This window comes from Lindgomyces ingoldianus, assembly GCF_010093535.1.
Source record: "Lindgomyces ingoldianus strain ATCC 200398 unplaced genomic scaffold BDR25scaffold_7, whole genome shotgun sequence".
Lineage (NCBI taxonomy): Eukaryota > Fungi > Ascomycota > Dothideomycetes > Pleosporales > Lindgomycetaceae > Lindgomyces > Lindgomyces ingoldianus.
The window spans coordinates 745302-756048 of NW_022985168.1; the positions used below are offsets into that span (position 1 = coordinate 745302).

The 10747-nt window shown below is 46.5% G+C and overlaps 5 protein-coding genes across 5 annotated transcripts; 3 read left to right on the plus strand and 2 right to left on the minus strand.

Annotated features, from left to right (window-relative positions):
* Window positions 1-1296: 1296 nt before the first annotated feature.
* On the minus strand, window positions 1297-3530 carry BDR25DRAFT_255888 (MFS general substrate transporter). Its single transcript, XM_033686385.1, has 3 exons — window positions 3453-3530; window positions 2352-3398; window positions 1297-2292 (listed from the first exon to the last, which is right to left on the minus strand). Exons 2-3 carry the CDS (start codon window positions 3233-3235, stop codon window positions 1311-1313), a joined length of 1866 nt encoding a protein of 621 aa, XP_033551034.1. The 5' UTR covers window positions 3236-3398; window positions 3453-3530; the 3' UTR covers window positions 1297-1310.
* A 636-nt stretch (window positions 3531-4166) lies between these two features.
* On the plus strand, window positions 4167-4956 carry BDR25DRAFT_351731 (uncharacterized protein; the record flags this gene model as incomplete). Its single annotated transcript, XM_033694905.1, has 7 exons — window positions 4167-4171; window positions 4234-4293; window positions 4324-4389; window positions 4424-4554; window positions 4631-4679; window positions 4712-4905; window positions 4940-4956. 7 exons carry the CDS (start codon window positions 4167-4169, stop codon window positions 4954-4956), a joined length of 522 nt encoding a protein of 173 aa, XP_033551035.1.
* A 24-nt stretch (window positions 4957-4980) lies between these two features.
* Window positions 4981-6591, plus strand: BDR25DRAFT_351732 (uncharacterized protein; the record flags this gene model as incomplete). Its single annotated transcript, XM_033694906.1, has 9 exons — window positions 4981-5250; window positions 5305-5343; window positions 5422-5532; window positions 5567-5814; window positions 5851-5888; window positions 5924-5936; window positions 5998-6180; window positions 6232-6336; window positions 6381-6591. The coding sequence occupies 9 exons, from the start codon at window positions 4981-4983 to the stop codon at window positions 6589-6591; spliced, it is 1218 nt and encodes a 405-aa protein (XP_033551036.1).
* Window positions 6592-8015: 1424 nt separating this feature from the next.
* Window positions 8016-9704, minus strand: BDR25DRAFT_180239 (kinase-like protein; the record flags this gene model as incomplete). Its single annotated transcript, XM_033684205.1, has 6 exons — window positions 8016-8442; window positions 8503-8826; window positions 8876-8922; window positions 8970-9221; window positions 9277-9598; window positions 9649-9704. Coding segments are annotated over 6 exons (1428 nt in total), but the record flags the coding sequence as incomplete, so codon positions are not given.
* On the plus strand, window positions 9516-10594 carry BDR25DRAFT_301642 (uncharacterized protein). Its single transcript, XM_033689627.1, has 5 exons — window positions 9516-9598; window positions 9649-9715; window positions 9766-10041; window positions 10178-10264; window positions 10318-10594. The coding sequence occupies exons 3-5, from the start codon at window positions 9914-9916 to the stop codon at window positions 10322-10324; spliced, it is 222 nt and encodes a 73-aa protein (XP_033551038.1). The 5' UTR covers window positions 9516-9598; window positions 9649-9715; window positions 9766-9913; the 3' UTR covers window positions 10325-10594.
* The last annotated feature ends 153 nt before the right edge of the window (window positions 10595-10747 follow it).

Here is a 10747-nt window from a genome sequence, read left to right on the forward strand (position 1 = left end):
GTGGAGTTGTGCATCTAGAAGATCTATACATGCTATTTAGAGGGCTTTAATGAGGAGGCAGCGTCGCTAGAGATATCACAGAGGAAACTCCTAGTAGCTAATAGCAACCCACACGACAAGCGCCTTAAAAAGTCCCTCTTAGTTAATCTTACTATCCTCCACAACAAGGCTGTGGCTTAAAGAAGGGGCAGAAGGCTAACAAGTTAGACTTCTACCTTAACTCTCTAGTAGAGGATAAGTACGCTAGAGATTAGCTGCTTACTTAGCTGCTTAAGTAGTAGTAGCAGGAAGGTTAGCTCTACTACCCTATCCTCTATAAGATTACCTTTAACTTCCTATTAATCCTAGCGACCATTTATAAGTGCGAGATGTGCTTTGTACAAGCTGGAGAGGATATCATAATAAGGAGGAGTTAACTTGAGAAGAATTAGCTCCGTAACAACACTGTTACTGGTAAACTACCTAAGCTTGTAGAGTATATTAATACAATAAGATTAACAACTGTAGATCTTACTAAGGCTATCATGGCTCCCTAATTAGGTTATGTCTCTAGCGTTAGCTTAAATGCTTTACTACATTTTGGTTACTGTATACAAACTGTACACCTACATCAGCTCCTCCGTAACTGTACCATACAGCCTCCAAAACACTCCGTAATCAACGGTTGGACACACTAGGTGGAGTTGAGGTGTGTCACGGGGCTGCAGCACATCAGTTGCAAAATAGTCGGTAAGACCACGATACTTTTTATTTTGACTGTGCGCTGCGACGTGGCATGGGTATTACGTCAATATTAACCAACGAGATTTTGCAGGATTTAATGGAGCGTCTGATTTGAAGTTGCGAAAAAGTCAATATATCTCTCGTTTTGTTTGGGACGCAGAGATTTTTCGCGACGCAGGCTGGGGAAGTTAGTTACAGTGCTAGTCTACTAGACAAAATGACGGCTTAAGCTAAAACAGTGAAATGAAAGAACGTCTGAGTGTGAACACAATGTCGACACAAGCGAGTTTATCTGCCCACTTCATGTGATTTAAATGCAGATAAATTTACACATCCTGGTAGCCGTCTCGAACGTAACGATATGACATATGAGTCTATGTGACTGTATTTGGTATTAGGATATATATTAGACTAGAGGACAAGGCGAAGTAACTTTACCCCTTGCGATTCTTTACACTCATATCGGAATCGTCGCCAAAAGGAAATAAAAGAAGTAATTTTCACAACAGTTAGGTGTCGTTACAAATCACTACATAAGGAGGTATTCCTCCACAGTCTACCTCATACTCCCTAGTTTGAAACAAGACTTACTTAGCAGCAAATCTTGACCTAGCCCTTAACCTACTTCCATAGAAAAAGAGGACGTAGACACCAATTGAACATCCACAGGTCAATCCGGCCAGGAGCGTGACGCCACGATCGACACCAAGATTTCCAAACAATGGACGCGAAAAGTGAATAGCCCCAGCTGCTACAGATGATCGCAAGAAATCGTTTCCAGCGAATAAGGAGGCGGCGAATTGAGGATAAACTAGAGGTAGATAAAGGAAGATACACTGGATGATTAGGAAGATACCGACGGTCGTGATAGCTATTCCGATGCATGGAACGATCCAATGTATATTCGGCCGAGACGTCCAAGCAAAGATGAAAAGGCCGATGGGAACAAGGAACGTGACTATAAGAGCGGGAATGAGGCGCCTTTCCGGAGACCCAAGGCCGTTCTGGATAATATCAGGCTCTACCACATAGCGGATGTAAGCCCAATAAAAGGCAATAGACAGAATGACCGCGACGGTGATGGACAAGAAAGTGAGACCCATCTGCCCGAGGTTGAATCCGTACATGACATTGAAGACCAGTGGAAAGGCCTCGAAGAAGGAATAGAAGATGCCATAGATCAGACTGGTGTAGACGGCTGTAAATGCAATCGCGGGGTCGAAGAGCATTAATTGGATTGGACGCACAAGCGCTTCGACAGCGACATCTTTGGGGTTCATCTGCGCCTGATCAATCTCGGATTGAGCCTTGAGACGGTTGTCGCCGGTTAGCTTTCGGAGGCGTTGAGCTCTGCGGAGAAGGAGATTGGCCGAACCAGTCTCAGGCAAAAAGAAGAAAAGTAACAGGAAAATTGGGCCGTTAAGCCAAAGCATTTCCCAAAGCGACCATCTCCAGTTTTCTGCTTGGACGCTGAATCCGGATATGATAGGCCCGAGAGCAGGGCCACACGTAGCCGCAAATGCCCAGATAGAAAGAACGTAGGGTAGCTTGATGATACTATACATGTCCCTGCCAAAAAGAGTTAGAATTCAGACAGTCTATACCACTGAGATGTGGAGAAAACTTACTGGAGAGTTGCGCCGCCAGTTGCAAGACAAGGTGAACCGAAAAACCCCTGGAGAAATCGGAGGACAACAAGTCCTGCAAAATTATCCACGAGCGCAGTTGGGACGAGGAGAATTACAAATATCGCATATGAGACCATATATGGAGGATTGCGGCCAATGACCGGTATCTCGCTCAGTGGGCTCCAAAGTAGAGGGCCAATCCCGTAAGCGAGAACGTACATAGAGAGACCTAAAGACGCAGCCTGGACAGACACGTTAAATCGTTCCATAACCCCTTCCTCGCTGGGAGCGTATATTGCGGAGCCCATGTAGACACTCAAGGTGTAGAGATCTATAAGCGCCATGACAAAGAGCTTCTTGCCGAAGCTCCAGTTCTGGGGGTTCTCTGGGTCATCGCTCGTGTACCAATCTACTAGAATCGTGCCATCTGGTAACTTTTCTGGCTCAATGGGTCGCGTAGGCCCTTTCTCGATCGTCGCTAAAGTAAATTGTTGTTCAAGGTCTGCTCTAGTAATTGATTTCTGCAGTGCTGTTCTTGTCCCCACTCGTGATAACTGGGTACGGGCGGTATGTGATGTTCGGGCAGTCTGTGCGGTTCTGATTTTCTCTAGCTCCAATTCTTCGCCTTCCTCGTCTTCAATATCGGATTTCTGCTCTAGAATCGTCTCCGGGTCGGGATATACAGCCTCTTCAACAGGCGGACTCTCTGGCACTGCTGGTGGTGCTTCTTCTTTGGTGGGATAATGTTCCAGCCTTTCATCGGGATGTGAGTAGCAATTTGGGCATTGGAAGTTAGGCCGTTCCTCGGGATATTGGAGGATGCGATTGCGAGTGGCCCACCGGATTAGTTGGCCAACAGGCGCATCTCGAATCAAGGCCGACATGCTAAAATGGTACTCTAGCGGTTGAAGTATTTGGAAGTGTCGACGCTTAAATTAAGAAAGGGAAGACGAATTGGAGATCTAGACGAGGGGTCAACAGTTCATATTTATCTAATGCACCTCCCCTCCTGCACAACAGCAGCTAATGAAGCCATTGATAACGAGCCTGTGTGACAGTCAGCAGGAGCTCACAAAGCACGACACATTCTATTGAGGTTACTAATAGCTCCACTACCAAGGATGTAGCTAGATTGGCTGCTTTTCCCTCCGAAGCCTTGGCATCGAAACCATGGACATGACGTGGAGCGCCGTGATTATTGGAGGACGAGAGAAAAGCGGCGGAGAAAGCGTCGAAGTTTGATGCATAAGCAACCTGAGTAATCATCTTTTCTGGGTCGGCCAATGAGCGCTCCAGGTCTGAACTCCATTCTGCCAAGATGGCTTGAAACACTTCATTCTCCTTTCAGCTTAGCTCGCCATCTGATTTTTAATGCCGTTCAAATATCCGCGAAATGACGTCGTCCGCTAAAGGAATCTCACCATTTCACCAGGTGTTGCACTTTTCGTCCGTTCCTGGAATCATCGAATTGTGGAGACGGGGACGGATATTAGAGGGCTAGCAAATTCGCTTTATAAATACCATCTCTTACTTCCGAGTCTAGTGGAAGGTTCGATGCAGGGACAAACAGCCCCAAGGTTCTGCTGGGCGGACTTATCGACTTGACATCACTTGGTTGTTTGTTAACTTGAGTTATTAAACTATTAATGCCGGTGAGAAGATATTTTAGGCTTGTTAATGTAAGTAGTTCGACTGCTAGAAACATGCAGGAAAAAAATAATTGTGTTTGGAGTATATTTCTTCGACTGCACAGTTAAATTTTTCGAGGCCTGCATATCCTAGCTGGTGTTTTGCAATAGCAAAAATTATATCTCGATGACGTTATAATACAACTAGAATCAAAGGTGGGGCGTCCACAAAGGCCTAGGTGAGGCAGTCACAGTCCTGCTCCCAATCACGTCCTGAGCTTGACGGTTTTCGGGGAAAAGATCGTAGCTGGAAGGTGATTTCAAACCTCCTACACATTGGTGAGCCTGCCGAAGAGTGGAAGAGATAAGATTCTTATTGTAGAGATCATCTTATGGAGCTTGTCAGGACAGTCAGTTTTCTAGAACTGCTAAGGATCTCTTCAGCGCTAATCCAAAGTGGACATGTCTGCTTATGAAATGTCTCTGCATTGTTCCCAGCCGTGTTAAGAAAACACAAGCCAAATTCGTTTTGGATATGCTGAGGGGTGTTTTCGGTCATAGAATACACGAAAATGGTGAGGTTAGAGTTGCTCTATACTCTCTATTCTACGTTACACTGCCCTATACCCTACGCTCTCAATTACCTCTCAGAACCCCACGCTATTGACCACGATCTTTCTCCGCACCGCCACAAACCTCAGTATCTAGAAACTGGCCCATCGATGTCTCTAGAAGGTCACCCTCCAACCCAATACATATTTGCCGCCAAGCCCATTTGATAAGCTCAACCTCGCCCTACTCTAGCGGATTCCCGATCTCTTATTTGAGCGTCACGCTTCTTTACCTTTCATTCAAGTCTACTCAACTAGACCATTTCAACTTCATAAATAAGCACTTCGAACGCCTAGTCCTCCGATTACAATATTGTTGAACTCAGATCGCGTACTCGATCCTCCATAGGGACATTCCTCAATTAACACGGCGAGGAAGTTAGGATCACCATGATGAATAAGACAGACCTCAACACGAATAGCCGTCTCGTTACAGCCACATCCATGGCGGAGATCACTATCCCTTGCACACAACTGATTGCCGCTGCCGATCCTCACACAAACTCCAAGCGTTCGGAGCTAGTGACGAAGTTGTGGATTAGCAGGAGAAGTGTGAGAAGGCGGAAAATGGAAAGACGATTTTCATGGGTCTTAGGGGGGCCGAGCAGAAGTTTGAAGAAAAGAAGGGCCCCTCAGGCTCCGGCAGACAACTATGATAAGGTGTTATAAAGTCTAATAGGCAATTTAATTCGGAAGCGGAGTATTCCCTCCTAGCGTGACACAATGTACACACTCACGCGTAGAATTTGGAAAGTAGCTAGGTATAGTGGGCAGGCTCCAAAGACAATCTAGAGGACACTGATAAGGATGAATACAACAACCCATTGATAGCAAATCACACAGTTAGCCATTCAAATTATCATAGATCATATGCATCGTTCGCCAAATTTGCTGTGCCGCTTCCGTGGTGCAGTGATTTATGATATCTCCCTATGCTTTCATGTACATTCAAGGGTGAGTTGATCATCCCGTGTAGCCTGGTCCTTCACTTTCATCACCCCATAACGCGCCAGTGGCCCGTGCACATTACATTTACTCAGCTCAGCGCTGCGTTGCAATATATAAGCGAGAGTGTTTCCCTATCCTCCTCCTACTCTTCCCACGGACATGTCTCTTTCAACGAGAGCAATCTCCAACAATGGGCTGCTCGCTGCTGGACACCAGCACTCCTTCTACACCTATAGATCCTCCCATGACTAGCGCTACATCTGCAGACAAGCCATAGTAAACCGCGTGTCGTCCCTATCTTGTCATCTCGAGTTCAAACAGATTCGGAATTGCGATCAAGAAGAGAGCCTGTACAATTTAGTTGTGCTACAGCGTGATTGCGCAGTTCACGTCTATGGGTACAAAGATGAGATCCACAAAACTAGGCACGCTACTATACCATCGTCCCTCAACTCGTAGCCGACGGAATTGTAACAATGCATCAATTCAATCCCATGGCGGTACTGTGCTGTGCAATGTCCTGCATACCCTCCATGCTCAAGGAAGCCTAGCTGTCTTGCCCTGGTTCGAAGATCCCTGCTCCTCCTTATCTAAAATGGTCAACGGCATGCGTTTAATTAACGCCGACACCATGCGGGCACCGTTCTTCAACTAGAATATCCGCCAGTATCTGCAGGGCGGAGTTATGTGAAGTCAGACGGTGTTTGCTATGTGCTTTCTAGAGAGTATAGAAGTACCACGGTATCTCTGCTACGTAGTCTTCGCTTTTTCAGGCCCTGGATGTTTTCCTTGGAACAGGTAATGAGATCTTTGCAGCGTGTTTTCTTGAACATACATGGTAGTGCATGTAGAGCGGTCACAGAGCGGTCTTCCAGCTTCTTGAAGAGACCAAAAGTACCAGTGAGTACTCCCTCAACTTTTCGCAGCATCTATCCGAAATTAGTAGTCACCTACGCCGTCAAAGAAGCAGCTCGGGAAAACCATAAAACCGTTTGGTCTTGCGAGACAGTAGGGAGAGGATGGAAGATTATGTGGGGCCAACGGCGAATATAGGGGTAGAGGGTATAAGAAATTGTGTTTAAGAGGTTGTTGGGGCCTTTCTCTCTTGTGTTCTGCTAAGAAGTTATTGTGTATTGCTTTTTAGTTGCATAAGAGGGCCAAGCAATTCTATGTTATATTCTTCCTCTAGAGGAAACGGTGGAAGAAGTAGAGTATTGAATAGGCCAGGTCGATGATGACCGCAATGCCGGTAAATTTATAATCTTGGACACAGAAGGTAATGCGGGTGTAATTTCTCGATAGAACCCAAAGCACGCTTTGATGGACGAGCACTCTGGATCTTGGATCTGTCCAAGCAGACGTTCTCCAAATACTTGGAGAAATAGCCCAATGTGACGCTTATTCTATGAGAAGGTTATGAAGAGGTAAGGCTGACACAGAATTCCAATTAATCGCCTAGATTCTAGGAAGGATGCTGGAAGTGTGCCGTTCCTCGGGCAGTTCACGTAGAAGGAGCCGCCAAAGAGTTCATGGTTCCCTATCCATCGTGGTGCAGTAGGAGAGAATTATTGTGAGAGATGATGAAAAGTTAGAATACTGAGTGGACATTATTAGGAATTCCAAAATTTACTAGCACAAGCCCTGGTATTTCTAGAGAGGTTAAGTAGATACCAAGACGTATTGCTAGTATTCCGGGACCGGGGAATTGCATATAGACTTGCGGTAAGATTAGAAGCATATAGCATGTTACATAGATTAGTAGATCAAACATATCTAATTACCATAAAAACAACGGAGATCGGCATGGAAACCGTTCCAGCTACTAGCTTCTAAAAAAAACACCAGCTGTATTAGCCATCTGCCAGTTAGCGGAAAGAGAAATGCGAATGCGATCAAAGAAGCCTCCTCTGCTTCATGGAGCCCGAGCCACCTCCTTGAGATGACCCCTCGTAAGTGTCATAAGTTGGAGAACGCTGATGACGCTTTAAGTTTGAACATGGAGTCTCCTGTACGATACTGGAGTCTGGATCTTGTTCCGGGGTGTGAGGATGCAAGTTCAATGCTAGATGTTCATCTGAATAGACAAGCCCAGGGCTTTCTTGATCAAAATTTCCACTCGATTTTATAGGGTCCTCGTCGGCATCTGCATATCGAAACGCCCCCGAGGGAGCATTTATTTGATCCAGAGAATTATCGATTGTATCTTGGTACGATTGGCGAACAAGGAAATCGTCCACGCCGGAATGATTGTAGTAAGATTGGGGCTGAGGCTCCGAGTCTTCAAACTGGGAATCTTCGTACTCCTCAGCAATAGCCGGCAGAAGCGTGTTTGTTCTCCAGTTCTGAGATGCCGCGAGAGTTTTGTGGATATCGTGAGTCGGAGTATTCCCCAGTGGTGGAGCGAAGAGGCGAGATACGACATCCTGACTTAATAAATCCCCTGAGACTCCATTCGCTGGCAAGTCTGCCGTAATCTTCGAGATAGATTCAACCAACCTGAACACTCTACGGCGAGGCTGCCAGTCTCGGATTGCTCTCTCATAAAGAGCATCAAATTCTGCAGCGTGGTATTGGTTCGAAAACCATGGATGAGCTAAGGCTTCAGTAGCTGACATGCGATCTTCTTCCTGAAGGATAAGAAGACTCTTGATGAAGTCCTTCGGCCGTGACCCTACCTTACTCCATATTTGATCATATTGATCGTCAAGAATACGGAGATCGCACTTGGAGGCAAGAGAGAGAATGACCTTGCCTGGGTTTCGTTCATACGCAGGATGAGCTCGATTGGTGAACAGAACATCACCTGAAAGGAGGGCCACGGTAATAGATCCGACTGACCACATATCCACGGCCTTAGAGTACCCATGTTCAGCAGGGATAGTCTTGTTGGCCTTGTGAATTTCGCTAAGATCAACAATATCAGCATCAGGCATCAGGCAGTGAAACGGGACGTTATGAACTTACGGTGCGGTGAACTCATACGTCCCAGCAAGAGAGTACATCCGTTGTTTCTGGGATGCTTTAAAGGATGTCGTATTTGACTCCCTTGGAAGAAACCTGGCATTCCCAAAATCAGTGATAACAACCCGAGCTCCGTCGTCGAGGGAAGTCATCAATATATTGTCCGGCTTGAGGTCTCGGTGGACGATGTCATGCTCGTGGAGATACTCAACGCCCTTCAAGATTTGCCTTACGATGACGGCAGCCTCAACATCGCAAAGACGGCCTCCTTTGTACTCGATGTAGGAGAAGAGATCGCCACCGGTGACAAGTTCCTGGAATATATAGCTATTTTGTTTATGAGAAGGCGGCACAGGAATTGGTTGAATTGACTTACATGCTGTTGGAACTCCAGAACACTTTCTCAAGACTGATGATATTTGCCTACAGCCTCTTAGGGTCTGGTCAGGGGGTTTCAATTGGATTCTTACATGGTTTAGATCCTTTAGAATGTCAAACTCTCGAAAGCACTTGTTCACCCTCGTTGGCCATCTCTTTCGCCTCTCGGAGTTTGATGTCGGCAACTTTGAACTGGAAAGCGGAAGACGTGAATATAGATGACGGAGATCAATGACTTTGCAAGCAAGCTGGCGCTGTGTCTTCTGTTTAATAGCCACCATGACTTTCCCATACCCGCCTATGCCGAGAACGCGACCAGTTATCAGATATCGAGGCGCAAAAAGCTGGTCGGCATTAGTGAACGCTCCACATACGTCGAACGCAGGTTTGTGTATTTACCTTCTTTTCTCGCTGTTGCACTGGGCTCAGTTCAGTTTCTTTCACAGGAACGAGTGAGCAATAGATCAGCGTCACGAAGTCTGAGATCTGTAGCTCATCTCCATCATCCAGGAGAAAGGAGCCATTCTTTCGACCCATCTGAATCCATGGGCCTTGAGAGCTCGCACATTCAGTATTGCTTTTCTTTAAGTAAGTGCCATTGGTCGAGACATCAGTAGCGTAGACGAAAGGCGGAATACCGGCTACAGGGTCTTGTTCGTATAAGACGCAGTGTATTCGAAGGTGTCGATTTGAGATGCATCTATCCAGCCAGTGATGTCGGCTACAATCGTTAGACGATCAAGCCATCAATGGGGCGACCGAAGCAATTACCAGAGTGCAGGATTTCTTCCGAGATAGAATTCCTCGTTTCCTCGAACTTCAATATGGGATTGAGTTTCTGCAGAAGCCGTTAGCTGCAACCGCAGTGCCAAGAAACGGGGCCCTCACCACCTGGATCGCCACCGTTGAGTCGAACCTCTAGGAGGGCTACCACTTCCCCCGACATTCTTCCACACTCCCCACTCTTCAACCCCTAACCAACAGCTTTGACTTTGCTCGGGTGGGAGAGGAGGTTCCGGGTTGAGGCTGGCGACTGATGTCGTCGGCTGGAGTTATCCACATTGAGACTAGCGCACAGACTAAGCGAAACTCCGCACATAGGCCTTTGTCTGCTCACCCTTCACCTTCTCTTCTACAACCAACGACACTCATCTCGAAAGCGACGTAAGTTTACCAATTATCCCCTTCAATCAGTCCAAAAGTATCAATTGAGCATGCCTATACTGTTTTCTTCCCGTCTACGCCCATTTCCCTCAAATTTTTGAGCTCCAAAAATTCCCTGCTAACCTTTCTCGCTCAGTCAGCCAGCCGACAAGATGAGAGCCAAATGGAGGAAGAAGCGAGTTCGTCGTCTCAAGCGTAAGAGGAGAAAGACTAGGGCCCGCTCGTAAGCTCTTCTCGTCCTCTTCTCCATTAGTAACACCTCTGACAGCCCCGCAGCAAGTAATCCACTCGATCCTCAATCTCAGCTCCCACGACCATAACTCACCAAACAATCAACACACAACGCATAACCAACCACAAAAATATTTCCAACTAACGGCTATTGGCAACTCTACTTTCTACTGCCAATGTCAATCCGGTTATCGGTCTTCCTCACGCGATAGATCATATGAACTACCACAAGGCCGGTATGGATGGGAAAATTACTGGATGAAATTGAGTGGGGGGAAATCATGGGAAGCTGGTCAATGCTTCATTGAGGACATTTCGGGAGTTCACTTGAACACGTTACTATCTCAGATGTGCAGGTTCTAACACCGGCGAGCTCTTCTTCGAGCTCGCCTTTGGACAGGTGCGTTTGTGCCATGTGGATTTGCTACTTCGGAAATCAATGCACTTTCCACGACAAACTGTTGTTCTTTACACT